Here is a 20,862-nt window from a genome sequence, read left to right as displayed (position 1 = left end):
AACTTTATTGTAAAGTATTAAAATAAAATATTTCTTGTTTTAAAGAGTAAGTAATTAATATGAATGATTTGTTTGCTCTTAGGAATTCTTCAATGGGTGAAGCTGATAGACAACTTTGATGGCGAGTATGACTGTGTCACCAATGAGGGAACAGTGTTCACTTTCAAGACAAATCGCCATGCTCCAAATTATCGACTAATCAATATTGATTTCAGTGATTCAGATGAATCCAAATGGAAAGTGCTTGTCCCTGAGCATGAGAGAGATGTTCTAGGTAAGAATATAAACCAAGTGAAAGATGTCCTGTTTTGTTTTTTTCCAAGTGAAGTCAGTCTGCTAGTTATTGAAAAGGACTGGTCTCTTAAACCCCCCTCCCCCTTTTTTTTTTTCTTATTTACATTTGTAGGGATTCTTTTGATTTGAAAGATAACTTTGGTTAAGCCTGACTGAGACTTGAGAGATCTAGATTCAGTTCCTACATTTGTTGCAGACTTCCTGTGTGACCTTGCTCAAATTGCTTTTCTCTTTGTGCCTCACTTCACCATCTATAAAACGAGGCTAATACTATCCCCATTTCATGGGACTTCGTGGAGATTGATTTAACATTTGTCAGGCACTCAGATAAGTTAACTGGGGCCCTGTAAGCAGACAAAAATAAGAGCTAGCCTAGCAGTGATACGGTACATTACAAGCCAGGGGATCAGATTTTGAGAATCAGGTTTGATCTGACATTCTTGAGATGACAGGAATTGGGAGTGCTGAAAGGCAAGGCAAGATTTGGTGGCATGAAAGAGGTTGGTAGAGTATTTGATTTTTTTGAATTTTGTTTTTTAAGGAAAAGTCAAAGCAGGACCTTCTGATTTTCAATTAATTAAAATAAAGATGCAGTACAATAAATTCCTGGACTTTGCACTAACTCAGGAGTTTTTTAAAAATGCACTCATTTGGGGAAATTCTTAGTGTTTATGTGCCTGAATTAATTGTAGAAAAGCCTATCCTGATGCATCTTTGTCCCAGTGTTTCAAAGATGCATTTAATACATTTAGGTGCTCCATGCTCCTTACAGTACATTGTGTAATTATACCTGACTAGCATAATAATGGCTGTTTGAAAACTACACATTTGTTTACCAGGGGTTTTTTTTTGTTCAAATCCCCTCACTGATTCTGTGCAAATTTTCCTGTGCATAGCTTTTTACATTGGTGATGAAATAATAGAGTTCTATATACTCACAAAGTGACTGCTGTATCCCAGCTAACACAGCCTCCGCTCTCTTCTCTTCCAAATCACTGTTAGATCACTTCTTCCATGACACCCAGAAGCTGTGAGTTCATGAGAATAATTTTTTAAGAACTCTGTGCATGATTCCCTCCTTTGGATTTCCCAGGATATCCAGCAGGTCTCTGGGCCACATCCTAGCCCTACCCTGGCTTCTGTGTGCCACAAAAAGGGCTGTAAAGCTGCTTTAAATAGGCAGCTGAGAAATTCTCCAGCATGACGAATCCTTAACTGGCATAGAACCACCTTAGCCAGCTCTATACCACCATTTTCTATCTCTATCCCTGGTACAGGGATTGTTGGGGGTGGGGTGGGGGGAGGAATGGAGCATGACTGGACTATGCTATTCCAAGTTATGCTCAAAGTCAAATTTGGCTGTCCCAAGGTTTTAGGGTTGCAAAGGTGGCAAACACAGCTTGGTCATACTCGAATATTGAGACTTCTAGGTCTCTATTTTAGATTGTAAGCGCTCTGATGCAGGGACGTCTTTCATCTTGTGCAGGGCGGAGTACATTGTCAATGCTATATGTGTAATAAATAATAGATAGAAGTGACAAATTATGTTCCATTCTGGTCATCTGCTAACTGTTCATCAATCTCTGAAGTTGTATTTAAGTCATAGGTAACAGCAATGTAAAATATGGGTTTAAGTTAAATATGTAGCTAAAAGTCTCAAGGTGCCAAAATGCTATGGATCTTGGCATTAATAAATTTTGTTACTATTTTCTGAAATGAAAATCCTGTGATCTGCCTTGATTTTTAATTTTAGCACATGAAGGGTTATTTCACAGCAGATTTCTGCTTCAGCTTTTCCATTCTATAGGCAAAGTCAAATTGAGTATGTGTGTATATTCATATAATAATTTTTTTAATGCATCAAAAACCTCTTTAAGGGATTATATTTGGCAACCTTGACTATTCAAACGGAAATAGGACTTCATTTAGATAACCAAAGGTTCAGATAAATGGGAGTACTGAGGGCAGTGCCATTAGAGACTGAAAAATTGCTCAAACACTTCAACCCAAACATCAGTGGGCATATTTGACCTGCATTGAACTGAAAGTTTTGGGTGAGTGTGGGCTGGATAATCAAAATTTCACTATGCCTACATACAGAGCAGCAATACACAAAATATACAATGTCCAGAGCAGAGCTCTGGTAAATATTTTCAATTCCCCTGGAGTTTTTCTAGCATTTTGGGAGTGTAGGAGGCTCCAAGAAATACTCTGAGAATTTAATCCCTGCATGTACTCTATATTTAGCTTTATAGAGATAGCTATGTAAAGTAATTATTACAATGGGTGAGTGGCTTCATTAGATAGTAGCAATTAAATATATATTAAAGCCAACACTAAAATGAAATAATCTAAAACAGTTTGATTATGTATGATGGCACCTGTAAATTAAAGAGCTGTATTCCTCTGTGCAAAGGGAACCATGAGTGCTTTTAACAATCTTGAGACATAGCCCTGAATAAAAGAAAATAACACTAGATTGCAGCTGATGAAACTATAATCCTTCATTCCTAAAGAGCAAGATATTGTACTGAAGAAAGACCATCCTGCCATTATATTATATTGCTTTAATCCTTCCAAGATTTGGTTTGGAAAGACACAATTATAGCAGAAGACAGTTAATAATTTATTACCGTGAAAGCCTTAGAGTCAAGTGAATTTGATACAAAGATGACATGGTAATGAAACACCTCCTACAAAAGCTATGAATATAAGAATTCAAAGGTTAAATGAGTATTTGCTGCTAAGAGAGACAAGCTGGGTGAGGCAATATCTTTTATTGGGCCATCTTCTGTTGGTGAGAGAGACAAGCTTCTGAGCCACAAAGAGCTCTTCTTCCGGTCTGGGAAAGGTACTCCGAGCGCCACAGCAAAATCAAGGTGGACCAGATTATTTAGCATAAATAGTTAGCACATATTGTAAAGGACCGTTCAAGGTACAGTGGCCTGTTAACACCTCTGCAGCCGTAGAACATAAAGAGGGGTTTAGTGGGTTACAGATTGTTTTAATAAGCCATAAATCCAGTGTCTCTATTCAGTCCATGAATTTTAGTGTCTAGAAGAGTAGTGAATTTAATTTACCAGGCTTGTCTTTTGAGAATGTTGTGCAGGTTTCCTTTGAGGATGAGGGTTGATAGGTCAGATGTAGTGTGACCGCTTAGTGAAAAGTAATAGGTAATAGGGTGTTTCTGTCTTTTTTTCATTTTGCTGCGTGAGTTCATTCAAGAGCATAGGTATTACCTAGTTTCACCCACATAGTTGTTATCGGGGCATTTAGTGCATTGGATGAGGTACAGCACATGTTGTGGTAGGCAAGGGTAGGATCCATGGATCTTGAAAGGTGCGTTGTGGGGCTAGGGGGTCAGCTGATCATTGTAGCAGTGAAGATATGTGATTTTGCATCTGTTGTTCTGTCAGGGTGCTGCTTTGGGTTGGTTTGTCTAGACTCCTGGTCTGTGAGGAGCTTGCTTCTGATTATGAGCTTTGAGAAGTTGTGGGGGGGGTCTGCTTGTCCATTTGGTTGGATATAATAGTGATTATTTACCCAGATATAATTAACCGTATTGGAAATCACTTCATAAACATTTTGGCAACTGATGCTCAAAGTCACAAATGTTTTTCTTGCTTAGAATGGAATATGGAAATCTGTAACTCAACATTCTGTTACCTTCTCATGATCTACTTGTTAGCCATATCTTATCCTTTTCTGGATATGAACATAGTCTGAATTTGATAAAAAAAACAACCACCACATTATAATGGAAATAGATTTTGTGAGTTAATAAATAAATAAATAAATAATGTGGAACTCTGCCAGTGTCCTCCAGTGGCAAAAATTTTCCACAGAGTAAAAGGTAATACGTCATACTGCATTTGTAGTGCAGCTAACAGCCTAACTAACAAAAAATACACATACCAAGAGATGAGTGAATTTAATTTGGCTTTACTGACCCAGTCCCCCAGTTGCAGTTGGCTGTGGGCTTTAACTTGTGTTTGAGATCCCAGTCCTGCATTACAAGTTCCAGAAAACTTTGAAAAAACAAAAGTATTGCAATAATATGGGGTTGTAAATATGACCAGTTGTTTAAAAGCACAGAACATAAAGAATTATTCATTTGCATTCTTATTTTGAATCAGTCTCTCCCAAACAGTAAGCAGTGTCAAGGTTTACTTAATTCTCAGTAGGCACTTCACACAAAGTAAAGAGAAATTTAGAATTCTAATCAGTGAATGAAGGGGGAAAAAAAACAAATGACAACCATTTTAAAATGAAAATAGTTAAGTAAGGGCCCCAGGATATCTGCATTTGCCATGAGATGCATTCCCACCCAAGCCCCCCCAACTGGAAAGCATTTATATTGTATTACATTTAATTCTCAGAGAGTCTAAACCTTGGCAAATGTTTGTGAATTAATTAATATTAAAGTGCAAGTTTAAAAGCCAACAAAGGCAGTATTAAGTGTGCCGAGGTCATTCATCAGAGGGATCTCAGAACAATGTAAGAGCTTACATTCCACAGAGCTTGTTTAAGCACAGCAAGGTGAGATCAGTATGAAGTTTAGATTAACTCCCTCAGGGTGGCTGGGTAACTGGATCCCTGAGGCCACTCCCCCTTCCCCACCTCTTCCCCCAAGGATCCACCCTTGTGCTGCTTCTCCCCCCAAGGCCATACATCCTTCAGTTTGATGTCTTCTATATTTTGGAGATAAGGCGTTAGTGTTCCCTTGCCACCAGTTCGGCCACCTCCAAAAGTATTTTTTTTAAAGTATATATTCATATATATTGTGATAGCTCCCAAGGCCCTACACAGGATCACGACCCCATTATGATAGGAGCATAAGAACAGATAGGAAGATTGAATATGCCATTGAAGCAGGTTATGCTAGATTTTTACTGCTGGGGACTGGCAGTGGTATAGTGAGACATGGGGGGAAGATAAAAATATGAAGTTTCACTGGTTGAAATTAATTTTTTCTTCTCTAGACACTACATATCACTAATTTTCCCCCTGCATGCTTGACAGAGGCAGTTTCACGCTATCCTTTTGACAAAGTATTGTTCGTTTTCCTAGGGCGATGATATTGATCTTTGTCAAAATCCTGTTGAATTTAGCTGTGCTCATAGGGCCTCACTGCACCTGGCATACAGGGGATTGTTGGAGGAAAGAGTCACACTGATTAGGCCTTCGGCATTTCACCAGCAGCGGAGGAAAGAAGAGTAGACAATAAAGCATAGAATGTATTTCAACCTTTAGTCCAGAGCACAAGATGTGAAATGGCTTCACTCCCCCTCTGGAATGCATGGAGGAGGATTCCTCCCTTTTGGAGCTCACCTGGGGCCCAATTACTTGCCCCTAAGCAAAGGCTGTAAGAAGCAGATTTTAGTAAACTTCAAAAGCAGTTATACATTGCAACTCAAAAGAGAGGATGGAGTTACTATAAAAACAGTTTCATAGGGCTCCATGTTTTATTATTTGCCAGTGACACTGAATCAGATGTGCTCATTTACAGGTGAAACAATCGTGGTTGTTTTATTGTTTTGTTTCTCCCCTCCACTGATGGCCTTGCAGAAATTCCCCATGCACTGTGAGAGTAAAGCAAGATTCATTCCATCATGTACATCTTCACTATAAATAAAGGTTCTGCAGGCCAGATTAGGCCCTCTATGTGATACTGCTGGCTTCAGGTGTAGGGTTGCCACCCATCTGTGTTTTAAACCAGACAGTCCATTTTTTGGCTTCTATGTCCGGGTACCATTTAGGATTGCCAGGTGCCTGGTTTTCCACGGGAAAGTCCTAGCAATCCTAAATGGCACCCAAACCAAAAGTTCAGCTACTGCAGGGTCCTTGGAGGTGCCAGGTCATTAACCCGCGCCAGCCCCGGCTCAGCTGGGGCCACCTCCTACCTGCAGACAGGCTCCTTGAGATGATCCAGCAAGCAACGGGGGAAAGTGGGGAGAGGAGTGAGTGATGGGGCTGGAGCCTTGGGGGAAGAGGCGGAGAAGAGATGGGGCCTTGGGGGAAGAGGTGGAGAAGGGGTGGGGCCTTGGGAGAAGGGGCAGGGCCTCGGGGCTCCGGTTACCAGCTATAAGAAAGTTAACAATCCTCCTCAGGTGTAACTAGTTGAAACTAAGTAAAAAATTATTTTGGTAATGCACAAGCTACAATAGAGCCCTCTGTTCATTCAGTCATAGATAGATGTATTGGCTTTGCAGGGGTACCAAGAATAAAGAGCAGTCGTTAAAGTGAATAGATAGGACTCTGAGTTGGAGTTACCTGTAATGATTTCTAAATATTATATCTTGACTTGGGTATTGTGGTGTTTATTGTATGCATATATTGAGTTCATTCAATAGCAGGGCTGTCAGGAAATGCCCCCAGAAAGGCAAAGGGGGTTCCTGATATACCCTTCACCGCAAACACTTGAGACTGTGCAAGAGCTGTTCACGTTGGTGCCCTGGTTTGACCCCTTGCTAGGCCTGCCAACCATGTCTCCCTCGGAGTTGCTCAGTCTTTGGAGGAACGAGGAGTTCAAAGCAGCGTGGAACAGTTAAGAGTGAGACATTAGACAAATTTTGGGGGAGACTAAGACCCATCTCTCCAAAAGATAGGGGTCTGGGGCAAGATACGCTGTGGGGTAAGACAGGCCTTTTGCTGTTTTAAAAAGCCTTATTCTCTTATGCTATGCTTTGTTCCTATGATTAGATAAACAATACTTTTGTTTTAAGAAGGCTGTTCTGAGTCATTGTAATCTACTGGTTGCAGATTCCTGAAGGGAAGAGCTAGACTCACTCAGACTTGCTGGGCAAACACAGGATACTGTAGCCAAGCACCTGGTCTAATTGTGGAAAAATTGCATGGTTCCACCTCAAAGAGAGGTAAAAGTCATGGGGCCTGATACCTGTCAGGCGGCTGCAATCTGGGAAACTAGAGAGGGGACAGAGGTGCAGCTAGCCCAGGGCTGGGCAAACTATGGCCCATGGGCCGGATCCGGCCCACCAGCCATTTTAATTTGGCCCTCGAGCTCCCATTGAGGAATGGGGTCTGGGGCTTGCCCCACTTCGTTGTTCCAGCCAGGGAGCAGGGTCAGGGGCTGCTCCACATGGGGCTCCCAGAAGCAGTGGCATGTCCCCTCTCCAGCTCCTACGCATAGGGGCAACCAGGGCACTCTGCACGCTGCCCCCAGCCCAAGTGCTATCCCCTGCAGCTCCCATTGGCCGGAAACCGTGGCCAAAGGGAGCTGCAGGGACACTGCTTACGAATGGGGCAGCATACAGCAAAGCCACCTGGCCATTCCTCCGCGTAGGAGCCAGACGGTGGACATGACGCTGCTTCCGGGAGCCGCTTGAGGTAAACGCTGCCTAGAGCCTACACCCCTGAGCCACTGCTCCGTGCCCTAACCCCCTGCCCCAGCCCGATCCTCCTCCTGCCCTCTGAACCCCTCGATCCCAGCCCCATACCAGAGCCCGCATCCCCGAGCTGGAGCCCTCACCCCCCACACACACCCTCTGCCACAGGCTAGAGCCCCCTCCCGCACCCTGAACTCATCATTTCTGGCCCCATAGCCGTACCCCCGCCAGAGCCCTCACCCCCTCCCACACTCCAATCCCAATTTCCTGAGCATTCCTGGCCCGCCATACAATTTCTATACCCAGGTGTGGCTTTCGGGCCAAAAAGTTTGCCCGCCCCTGAGCTAGCCCTATAACTCTGACAGACTCTGAATAGAAATATTGAATGGGTCTATTGAGTAAAAAGGTGCTATTTTTACATAGTTATTTAAGACTTAGGACTCAGAGATGAGTTATGTTCCTGGCTGATTTAAGTGATTTAAATCTGATTCCACAGATTTAAGTGACCTTAAGCAACTATGTTAAAATTTTTGTGCCTCAATTTCCCCATCTCCAAAATGAGAATAGTAGCACTTCCCTACCTCACAAGGTCTTGTAAGCTTTAATTCAGTATTTTAAAGTGCTTTTATTCCTTCCATGTAGAAGGTTATATACAAGTGCAAAACGGTATTTATTTTTTCACTTTTTTTTCTCAGTTTTAAGCTTCAGATTTGGAGCCTATTACCATTATAAATACCTAAACCTTGTCCTGTAGGCATCTTTTTATGGCAAAGTTTGTTAATAAAATAGCCTTTCTGTCATTATTTTGCTGTTGGTATAACCCAGATTTCTAATGGCATTTTTTATTTAAATTCACTATAAAGCACTCTTCCAAACCTCTGGGCATTGTCCAATCAATATAAAACTTAAGTGCAAAGTGTAAAAAAAAGTCTGTACATTCTTGCAGAGTTTACTTGTTCAGTGTTTTTAAGTATATAGTGCATTGCAATAGAGAGACAAGAACAGAAAACTAAAAACTCTATAATCAAATATATTCCAATAAAAATAAGATTATAGTAAAACTAAGTCAGAGATCAAAATCAGACTTTGGAATCAGGATCACAACATTGTTGATACTGATGAGAAGGGATTGTTATCTCTGTGAGTAATAACTATATGTTTATTCCAACTGTCAGGAGACATGCATTCCATTACTTTCATGTTGTCTTTAAAAATATCCATGACTTTTTACACTGGGGACTTTTGCATGCGAATGGAAAGTGGGTGAGTGAATGGATGCATGAATATTCTTGAGGAACAGTAGCACAAACTTTGTTCAAAGCCTTAAAAAAATACACTGTGAATTGCACAGAAGGCTAGTAAGGAGCAGGGAATTGGCAGCTACCCAAAGGACCATATTGGTGAGTTTGTAGTAGAAACCATTTAGTAGTTGGGGGTGTGGCTTAGCCCCAGAGTTTCCTAGCAACAACTCTGAGCTGCCTTTGAGATGCTCATAAAGCCAGAGCATGCTCAGACCAAGAGACAGTCCATGAGCCACAGGAGGATATGTTCTAGTCCAGAAGCACATCTTTGTCTGACTTTTCATGACCAGGGCTACCGCAGGTCCATCATGGCCTTTTTCTCAAAAGATACCATGGCAAACCTGCACCAGTCATAATTGACCAAGGCATAGCCCTGGATTTCTTGAGAGGCTTAGTTCTCCAGTGTTTGCAGCTTTAGGACAACTTGGCACTTTTTACCTCTCTCACACATGTATGGCAATATGGGTTTTCTGAGAGGAGGGGTACAATCCTAGCCTTGTTGAAACCAGTGGGAGTTTTGCAACTGACCTGAAATGTGTTAGGATCTTATTTTAGGGTGTCCATTGCCTTCTTTTTATGTGTTTGTTAGATAGGTCCATTTATAGTAGTATACATATATAATGAGTAATGCTTTATTCTGTAAACTGTTAAAATTGTCTTTGCAGATCTTCCTACACATAAATAACTAAGGTTATATTGTAGTGGGGAAAAGTGTTATTTTCTGTGAGTTCTGCAAACATGACTGTTACTGTGAAATGTGGACTAACTCACATGGCAGAAGAAAGAAAAATTACACACGAGCAGCTGTCTTTGAACTCACATTTTGATGGCACTTCAAAGCTTATCCCTTATTAATGGAGTTGAGACATGTGCTTGATCAGGAAGTGAGTTTGATGTTTCCTCTTGGGAATTATTTGCACATGGATCTTGTCTTCATTTTGGTTCTCTTTTCTCCTCCATCAGTGATTCAGCATAAGAATGTCAATATGCATCTGTACAGTTGGATTGCTTGACGTGATGTGTCTAGCACTGCAAAAATAAAGGGTCAGCACTAATTTCTGTACCTTAAGTTCTCAGGATGGAGATGAATCAGTGATTGTCACAACTGTATTTTAAAATGGAGAGCTTTCGCTTGATATTTTGGATGGAGAGGGAATATCTTCATAAAGAAAAGACTAAATAAATATTTTTGCATGTATGTTATGGGTTGTACCCAGTTCTGAAGTTAATCTGTGGATATCATTTTATACAGCTTTGAGATGCAGAACATTTTTAATATAAAATTTGAGAATATTCTAGGTATAGAAATATGTTGTCTACTGGGAACACAGATTGCACTTTTGCAGCCCATACTTGTATTGCCTGACCATTATTCGTGTTGCCAGAAGTAGAATATTCCCCTTATTGCATTTATACTTTTTTCTTGTTCATATTTTTATTAATAAACCAAAGTTATAAAATGAACTGAAACCAATCTGCAGCATGGGGCACGGGTCATTTGCTGGAGGATTCTCTGCACCTTGAAATCTTTAAACCACGATTTGAGGACTTCAGTAGCTCAGACATAGGTTAGGGGTTTGTTACAGGAGTGGGTGGGTGAGATTCTGTGGCCTGCGTTGTGCAGGAGGTCAGACTAGACGATCATAATGGTCCCTTCTGACCTTAAAGTCTATGATTCAATTTGAACTCTGGCATCTTGCAGATTCTCCAGTTTTATTCAAACTGCCTATTGTGCAGTATAAAAATGCTATATAATAATGTAGTATTTCTTATTTTAGTTAGAGCTCCGTATGATGCTATAACTTGAAATGCATAATAAGATGTAAGAAATTAAAATATAAAACTATATTTTATTATCTGTCCTCACTTATAAGATTTATTCCACACCATAGCAATGATTACATAACAACTACTATTTTATAGAGTTCCATACTTTTCTATTACAGTATCTTGTTATTCCAGGTCATGGCCCCATGATTAAAATTCCAGTTAGTATTCCAGTATAACGTGTCTGGCTTTGGGTTTGGCCTGAAAGTTGCCAGGTTTACATTAAAAGAAAAGGAGAATTTTTTCCCCCAAAATCTGAAGAAAATGGGTCAGTCACTTGAGTTGCATATTTAATGTTTAAAATAACAAACTAAAAATTTAAACCAATGTCAAACTTTCATTGGCCCTTCAGGAAAGAGGGTGAGGGGAAAGTGAAGACTCTGTATAGTCATTAGGATTCAGAGGTGAGCAGGAGCCAGGGTGTCACAGCAGTGAAAGGACAGATCTGACCTATATAAGGAAAAGAAACAGTAAAGAAGTTAATGCTTTATGGACAAATTAGTTTTGACCTACAATTCTTAGAGTTTGTTATCCTTATCTAAAATTATGATGACGAGGAAGAACATAACATATCCTGGAACTTTTTTTCTGAAAATTGGATGTGCAAACATGTTTTTAGTCTGTGTTCAGCTTTGCTCTAGTTGATTTAAAAAGACTGTTGGGGGAAGCCTGAATTCCCATAGAGAGTTTAAAACCCAGGGTAACCTGTAAGATGGGTCTTTGTCATATTTTGGTCGATTTTGTTTTGCTTGCTTTGTTTCTGTGTTGATTTTCTTTATTTTCTGTTTCAAGTTATACAGCAGAATCTCAGAGTTACAAACACCTTGGGAATGGAGGTTGTCCATAACTATGAAATGTTCGTAACTCTGAACAAAACGTTATGGTTGTTCTTTCAAAAGTTTACAATTAAACATTGACTTAATACAGCTTTGAAACTATAATATGCAGAAGAAAAATACGGCTCCCCACCCCCCCCTTTTTTTTACTAGTTTACATTTAACACAGTACTGTATTGTATTTGTGTTTGTTTTTTTTTTTTGTCTCTGCTGCTGTCTGATTGCATAGTTCCAGTTCCAATTGAGATGTATGGTTGACTGGTCAGTTCGTAACTCTGGTGTTCTTAACTCTGAGGTTCTACTGTAGATGCAAAAACTATTGGTCATGATGTTACTTGGGTTTATCAACATACCCTTAGGCAATCCTAGGTTTAGTCTTTGTCTGCTCATTAATGGCATCTCTGCAGTTTCTTGCAACCAGGAGCCAGGAGAAAACTTTGTCCAACAGTTGGACCTTGGCTGTGATCCAGCCCTCCAACCTGACCCAAATGTACCAGGTTCTCTTCCTGCCAGGGAAAGCAGCCACAATTTTGGCCTGAAGAACACAAGAATTGTTATCCATTTATCACCTGGCAAGAGAAAGGAGAACTTATTTTATATTTTCCCCTCATCTCCTTTCTTATCCTTTACCACTGTATGCATTTTGTCAAAATTTGGTTGAGGACATTGACTTGGCAAAGGAACAACTGTAAGGGATAGTTAGTTAGTTGCCAACTAAGTAACCCTTTTCCTAAATGACAGAAATATTTAGCAAGAAGCTGTTTTTTCTAAGCTGAATTTTCCCCTTATGTGCAAGTTAATAAAGAAAGGCTTGTTATGTGGTTAATAGGGATCTAAAGCCTATGGCATGAGAGAAACCCCAGGCATTTTAGGACATACTAAGAACAGTGTGCCCCAGGCAACATCTAATCTGTAAACCAAGGCAGAGCATCCAAGTACCCAGGCGAATGCCACATGATAATATGTGATGTGGGAAAATTGGCACCGTAAAGAGCTCATAAGCTTTCCAGGATAGGGTGTTGGAAGGGTAGAATCAGGTACCTTAGGGATAGAGCTGGTCGAAGATTTTCCGACAGACCAGTTTTCTGTCAGAAAATGCTGATTCAATTAAGTCAAAACATTCTGCAGGGTTACTTGCCCAGAAGTTTTAGAAAATTCCATTTAGGTTCTTCTGAAACTGAATGTTTCAAAATTTCCATCCTGTGGAAAATTTTGCATTTCTGATTTTGTTTCAATTTAGAATGAAAACACTTTCAGAAATGCAAAATTTTCCATGGGATGAAAATTTGGTTTCTGCCCAGCTATCTTCCCTATTTGGGAAGTCCTAATCTCTGTATTGGCCTTATATTAGATTAAAATATACAGACACACACGTGCTTGCTCAGAAATTAACTTTTATATTCTGATGATACTTAGAGACCTTAATCAGGTTGGTACTCACTGTGATATGCACTGTACAACCATGATAAATGACAGTCCCTGCCTATGAGAATTTATAATCTGAAAGCCAGTAAGTATAAGCAATCTGTGTATGTACCCCATAGGAGGTGAATGAACTGCAGTGTGGTCTGTTAGTTATATGTTGCAGTTCAGTGAGGATTTGTGAAGGTTTGTAGCTCAGGTTGGAAATGTAGGTGATGTATAGTGGATGGTTGTAAGAGGATTTCTCAATCATGATTAGACTCATTGGAAGGGACAGAGTTAAAATTGATTTTAACTGCAATGTAATATTTTACATTTGTACATTTTAAGAGATTATATTACGTGTGAAGATGTTTGAATATTTATATTTCTTTACTTCTAAATGCTTAGGTTCTTTTTCCAGCACCATTGCTTGGTATATTTTAACTAATATCAAAGTAACAGCATTAACTAAAAATTAGCTCTTGTCCTTTAATCTGTATACTTCAAAATAGCTTCTCTTCATACTTAAAGGTTTAGAACTTTTCAATATTAAGTATTAATCATCTGAAAAAGAAGTATGTGGTTTTTGTCTTAACTTCATAACATTAGTGTTTTCAGAACACTAGCTTGGGACTTCATGGATTCCATTAGGCATCCTTAATCACATTGAGTAGTACTTATTTATAAGACTAGTCTAGTGAATCCTTTAAAAGATACAAAAATGGCTATGTACTGTACACAGCTGTTTACCTTTTCATTCTCATAAATTTTGTTTGTACAAAAGCTATGGTTTAGTTTTCTATCTCATATGCTTCCATAAATAATTTTCCTGATATATTTTTGACAGAAGGATTACCCTTTTATGAAGAAAAAATTGTAAATTTTGTCAATACTTTTGTCAGATATAGCTTTGAAACATTGGACATACAATAGCAATATGAACCATTAAACACTGAATACAGAAACACCTTTTAGTTTGTGTACATTAATTGCAAGGGGTTTGAAAAAATATTTGTTAGAATGTATGTTCTGAGAATGTAAGTCTTATGAATATTGCAGCTCTTTCCTGGCATCTTGTGTTTCATATTTATATATAACTTTTGCTGGTATTTTGAAGAACTGTTTATTTTCAGAGTTGCAAGGAAACTCTGAAGCTTACAGAATTGAAATCAGATATATGCTATAAGAGGTTTTGTGTGTTTTTAAAGCAATTTTTAAAGTTAGTTATATTTAATTATTTCGTTCCCACAGTAGTTGCAGGATTTTGTTTCACTTTACTTTTTTTTTTCTTTACCCCTTTTACAGAATGGGTGGCTTGTGTTAGGTCCAACTTCCTGGTTTTGTGTTACCTGCATGATGTGAAGAATGTTCTACAACTTCATGATCTAGCCACTGGCACACATCTCAAGACTTTTCCTTTGGAAGTTGGCAGCATTGTGGGATATAGTGGCCGAAAAAAGGACACAGAAATATTTTATCAGTTTACGTCCTTTTTATCTCCAGGTAAGGTTGTTTATTTCCTCAGATGTTGCCCATTTTACAGGGGACCTGCCCAGTGGATCTTTAATTTAGGAAGTACTGTACACATAATGAGATTAAATTGTGGCTTGATCTTTAGAGACAGAAAAAGGTGCTTTCCCCTAAATAGCATGTAGTTGTTTGGACTGTGCATTTAAAATATATTAATGGAGAAGACTCTTGGATCTCATTGATCTACAGTGAGTTAATATGTTGGGGATCTGGGTTCAGAAATGACTCAATATTACAAAGAGTTCTATGGAAGATTACAACTTTTTGCTCATTCTGTCCTCTCAAAGAAGTGAATTAGTGTTGCTTTCATAGCACCGATTAGAGGCTGTATGAATGTGCTTTGAGCAGAGCTGCAAAATCATGTAAAAGTGGGCCAGATAATATCTTTTGACCAGCCCATTGATACCTAATAAACTGTCGCAGAGTTTAAGACTAAAAGGAACCTAGTATGACCTCCTGTATATTACAGGCCACCATCACCACCCAGCACCTGCACACTAAAACCAACAACCAAAGTTAGACCAAAGTATGACAGCTCTCAGGAGACTAAACTATTGTGTGCCACAGGCAGAGAATAGGAGTGATCAAGGTGCACCAAAGCCCGAGGCCCCTGCAATGGTAAGGAATTGAATAAATGAGAGAGACCCAGATGATCTGGTCAAATGATTCAAGCTGCAGAGAATGGTAGTGACCTTGCATTCTTTTTGCCGATCTGTCCTGGGTGAAAATTCCATCCTAGTCCCATATCTGGTGATCACTTAAACGCTGAGCATGTGAGCAAGAACCAGCCATCCAAGCACCCTACAGAGAGAATTCTCACTATTACCTCAGAGCATCTCCAGCCATGTCCATATAGGTTGTTCAGAAGAAGGAGGCCAAAAAAAAAAAGAGGGCGTCCCTTCCTGAAGCCCTGAAGCATGAGATTTTAGGAACATAAGACATGAGCTCTGCCCCTGTCACCACAAACAACCCAGTCATATGATCCCACTCATAAATTTGTTCACCTCTCTTAAAATGAATTAAGTTGTTTGTCCACCCTCCCTCACCTTCTCCCCCACTGCACTTCCTTCCCTCCCTCCCCCATCCAGTCGGGAGGCTGTTCCAGAACCTGATTCTGATTATTAGAAACTTTCCAATTTCCAGCTGAAATTTGTTCGTGGCCAGTTTATATCCATTTGTTCTCATGCCAACATTGTCCTTTAGGTTAAATAGCTCTTCATCTTCTTTGGTATTTACCCTCCTGGTGTATTTAGAGGAGCAAGCTTATCCTCTCTCAGCCATGGTTTGGTTAGGCTAAACAAGCCCAACTCTTTTAATCTCCTCTCATAAAATAGGCCCTCCATTCTCCTGATCATCCTAGTAGCTCTTCTCTGCATCTGTTTCAGTTTGAATTCATCTTCCTTGAACATGGAAGGAATGACGAAGCCCTTACTAGTGGGGCATGAGGTATTTAATTATACCCTTGGAAATGGCTATGAAAATATCCCCAATCTGTTGAATTTCAAATTTAAATTAATATTCTTCAGCAGCATTGTTGTAAATCAGAGATTAATCAGTCTTAGCAGAGACAGTCTTACCAGTATCTAAAGAGGGGTACGAGTCCACCTCCATCTGAACCATGCTTACTGCCATACGACTATCTTCCTTCTTCCCATTTACTTTACTATCCCTTCGCTTTTTTCTCTCCTTCTATAGAACTCCCCATCAATCTCCGCTAATATAAAAGCAAAGATTAAACACAGAATCTAAATCTTACCCTCTCTCTCACCCTCACATTCTGTTTTCCTCTTTAATCTGAATTTATTTAAATCTGAAATGGCAGTGCTCCACTGGATCAGGAATAAGAGGTTTTACAAAAAGCCCTATCCTAGGTTTGTCACTGATCCTGAATTTTTTTCCAGATTTTGACAGAATAATCCTCTGTCCTGCAAGCCTATCGTAAGGATATTGACTGCTGGCTGTTGAAGTTAGGTTTATTTGTATCACACTAGGATTCCCAACCAAGTCTGAGGCCCCATTGTGATAGGGACTGTACAAACATATGTTAAGACTGTGTCCTGATGAGCATACAATATGAATAGACAAGACAAAGGGTGAGAGAAAAGAAGTACTATAATAATTATACTATAATATAATTTTACATCTGAGGAACAAAGGCACAGAGAGACAAAGTGATTGTCCAAGACCACACAGGAAGTTTGGGAATTGAACCCAGAGCTCTTGCATTGCAGTCCAGTTCCTTGGCCACAAGACTGTCCTTGTCCCTTCCTACCAACTGACCACCTTGGAGAGCTTTGGGGAAGAACTTATCTTTCTTGGGAAGTTTAGAAAACAGAATGGGAGCAGAGACTTTAAACACATGGTTAAATATGTGCAGGATTGGATCCTAGAAAAGGAGATTACAGTCTAAAAGCCAGATCCTGCCTGGCCCTTACACAGGTGCACAGTGACTTTTCCATCCGAGTTCCTTTAGGGGATGGGCTAGGTGAAGAGGAAGTGGGTGCAGGGCTCTGCCCACTCCATAAATGTGCAGTGGATAGAGAGGTGTTCCCCACAAAGGGGCGTTGCAGCAGGTATACTGTCACTGGACGATGGATGTTCCAGAAGGCCTTCTGCTTCCCTGAGCAGAGTGCCTCCATTCCCTCCAGGGCAGTGCGGCTCTGCCTCAATCACACCCTTTAAAACAAGTTTAAGTCTATCAGCTTCATCATGGTCATGTGCTTAAGCACGTGAATAATTTTACTCATATGAGTAATTCCACTGATTTCAGTGGGCATACTCAAATGAGTAAAATTATTCATGTGCTTAAGTGTTTGCAGGATCAGGCCCTAAGTAAACGTATTAGGCTAAATTCTGTTCAACTACATTGGTATAATCTGTATTAGCCCACCATATTTCCAAGTAGACTCCTAAATCTTTCCATTGTCTGAATTCTGTTGGATTTATGATTGTTACTAAATGCAAAGCAGATTAATTTTTTTTTCTTGTATTTAGTTGGTTGTGGGAATTCTAACTTCACATGCTTAGTATGAGTAGCAGTAATTGTTCTTTGCATACAGAAAGTCTCTGCTTTCTTCAGTGAAGAAGTGCATGTCAATTAAGTGTAAGAATGTATTAAGGCTGCTTCTTTACCCTACTGGGTTAACTTTGCCATTCATTACAGTCGTTCATGTTTTTTAATCCAGTGTCTTTTTAATGATGCATGTGCACTCAATGGACAAATTTGACCTCTATTTCAGGTATTATTTATCACTGTGATCTGACGAAAGAAGAACTGGAGCCAAGAGTTTTCCGGGAGGTGACTGTGAAAGTATTTGATCCTTCGGTTTATCAGACGGTTCAGGTAATAACAAAAACATGAATTTTTCTGCCTTGTTTTAATCACTTGTGAAGCAGGCTAACAAAAGGTGCAGTAAAATGAGAGTAAGATCACTTTCAAGCAACTCCTGTGTAATTTTCAATATCAGAAGTTTTGAGGCAGGACTAATGTGCTTTTTTGGAGTAAATTTAGTATGTGCCATGCTATGTAACTAAGAGGCAAACACAAGCATGCATCTTCTCATATTGTGAACTTTAAAGGTATTAGTAGTGTTTTGCATCAGTCTCAGTGATGTAATTGCTTTCCATATACTGTGCAGTTCTTCCACTTTACTTAGTACAGTCATCCATGTAAACTCTTTTGGTCAAAAACTGTTTTATTTTTGTTTGTACAGCATCTAGCACAATGGGGTCCTGGGCATTAATACATTACAAATAATAAATAGGTGTGTACAACATTTGGATTCTGACAAGCTAATTCCTAAAGCTCCAAAATAAGAATGGCCATTCCAAGTCAGACCAATGGTCCATCTAGACCAGTATCCTGTCTCTGACTGTGACCAGTGCGAGATGCCTCAGAGGGACTGAACAGAACAGGGCAATTATTGAGTGATCCATCCCTTGTCGTCCAGTCCCAGCTTCTGGCAGTCAGAGGTTTAGGAACACCCAGAGCATGGGGTTGCATCCCTGACCATCTTGACTAAAAGCTATTGGTGGATCCATCTTCCATGAACTTATCTAGTTCTTTTTTTGAACCCAGTTATTCTTTTGGCCTTCACAACATCCCCTGCCAACAAGTTCCACAGGTTGACTGTGTGTTGTGTGAAGAAGTACTTCCTTATGTTTGTTTTAAACCTGCTGCCTATTAATTTCATTGGGTGATTCTAATTCTTGTGTTATGTGAAGGGATAAATAACATTTCCTTACCTGTATTCCCCATACCATTCATGATTCTGTAGATCATTTATCATCTCCCCACCCAACGCCACACCTTAGTTATCTCTTTTCTAATCTGAACAATCAGAGTCTTTTTAAACTTTCCTCATGTAGAAGCTGTTCCATACCCCTGGTCAGTTTTGTTGCCCTTCTCTGTCCTTTTTCCATTCTAATATATCTTGCCTGAGATGGGATGACCAGAACTGCATGCAGTATTCAAGATATGGGCGTACCATGGATTTATGCGGTAGCATTATCTTTTCTGTCGTATTACTTGTCTCTTTTTCTTAATCATTCCTAACATTCTGTTAGGTTTTTTTTGACTGCTGCTGAGCATTGAGCAGATGTTTTTTAGAGAACTATCCGCAGTGACTCCAAGATCTCTTTCTGGAGTGGTAACAGCTTATTTAGACCTCATTGTCTTGTATGTATAGTCGGGATTATTTTTTCCAATGTGCATTAATTTTCACGTACCAAAATTAAATTTCATCTGCCATTTTATTGCTCATTCACCCAGTTTTGTGAGATTCCTTTATAACTCTTTGCAGTCAGCTTTGGACTTAACAATTTTAAATAATGTAGTATCATCTGCAGACTTTTCAACATCACTGTTCAGCCCCTTTTCCAGATCATGTATGAATATGTTGAATACCACACGTCCCAGTACAGATCCTTGGTAGAACCCACTATTTACCTCTTTCTACTGTGAAAACTGACCATTTATTCCTACCCTTTGTTTCCCATCTTTTAACAAGTTATTGATCCATGAGAGGACCTTCCCTCTTGACCCATGACTGCTTACATTGCTTAAGAGCCTTTGAGCAGCACACCGACAGAGGGTGCTTGCCAGTGCAGAAAAAGGACAAGCATGGGGAAGGTAGCGCGATGCAATCCATGTTGGGCCACTCCTCCACCCGTGGTCCCATGGTGGCACCATTGACTCTGCCCAGATCGTTGAGTCCAGTGCCGGACCCTCCACGGACACCCGGAAGCCACTGCGGTACCAGCGGTCTGACTGTCCCGGCAATCACAGCAGTCAGGGACTTACTATTAAGGCTAAGGTTTTGTCATGGTTATTTTTAGTAAAAGTCATGGACATGTCATGGGCAAGAAACAAAAATTCATGGAAGCTGTGACCTGTCTGACTTGCTGCTAGGGCTCCATGGTTTCCCCCGCCACCGTGATGGCTGGGAGCTGTGGGGTTCCCCCACTCCCCATGGCAGATGGAAGCTGTAGGGTGACCATATTTCCCAAAGAGAAAATGGGACGATCCCAGCCTCTCACCCAAGGTATCCCCTCCCCACCCCCGGGCAAAGCTGTCGCCCATTGCTGGAACCCTGAGGAGGGCCCACTCAGGAGGCTGTCGCCTGTCGTTGGAACCTTGCAGGGGGCCCCCTGTCACTGCTATTGCCTGTCGCTGAAAGCCTACCAGGGCCCTGCTGGCTGCCAGGTCCAGAGTTCTGCAGCCCCTGGGGCTGAAACAGAGGGAGGTCTCTGGAGTTGGAGGCGCAAGTGGTGTTCTCGTCCATCCTCCCCGTGGAAGGAAAAGGCCTGGGTAGGGACCGTCGAATCGTGGAGGTCAACGAATGGCTACGCAGGTGGTGTCGGAGAGAAGGCTTTGGATTCTTTGACCATGGGATGGTGTTCCATGAAGGAGGAGTGCTGGGCAGAGACGGGCTCCATCTTACGAAGAGAGGGAAGAACATCTTTGCCAGCAGGCTGGCTAACCTAGTGAGGAGGGCTTTAAACTAGGTTCACCGGGGGAAGGAGACCAAAGCCCTGAGGTAAGTGGGAAAGCGGGATACCGGGAGGAAGCACAGGCAGGAATGTCTGAGAGGGGAGGGCTCCTGCCTCATACTGGGAATGAGGGGCGATCAACAGGTTATCTCAAGTGCTTATATACAAATGCACAAAGCCTTGGAAACAAGCAGGGAGAACTGGAGGTCCTGGTGATGTCAAGGAATTATGACGTGATTGGAATAACAGAGACTTGGTGGGATAACTCACATGACTGGAGTACAGTCATGGATGGTTATAAACTGTTCAGGAAGGACAGGCGGGGCAGAAAAG

General features: G+C 40.6%; 1 protein-coding gene across 3 annotated transcripts in view; it reads left to right on the top strand.

Annotated features, from left to right (window-relative positions):
• The window catches only part of LOC119853315 (prolyl endopeptidase), a 190,660-nt gene that overhangs the window by 87,424 nt on the left and 82,374 nt on the right, over nt 1-20,862 (top strand). For all 3 annotated transcript variants that reach the window (XM_038396251.2, XM_038396252.2, XM_043510736.1), the window contains exons 8-10: nt 83-274; nt 14,314-14,511; nt 17,778-17,881. In XM_038396251.2, coding sequence (XP_038252179.1) covers nt 83-274; nt 14,314-14,511; nt 17,778-17,881 — 494 coding nt within the window. The remainder of the gene's footprint in view (nt 1-82; nt 275-14,313; nt 14,512-17,777; nt 17,882-20,862) is intronic.

The sequence above is a fragment of the Dermochelys coriacea genome, chromosome 3, assembly GCF_009764565.3.
Source record: "Dermochelys coriacea isolate rDerCor1 chromosome 3, rDerCor1.pri.v4, whole genome shotgun sequence".
Taxonomy (NCBI): Eukaryota; Metazoa; Chordata; order Testudines; family Dermochelyidae; genus Dermochelys; species Dermochelys coriacea.
This window is presented reverse-complemented; position numbering and strand designations above follow the sequence as displayed.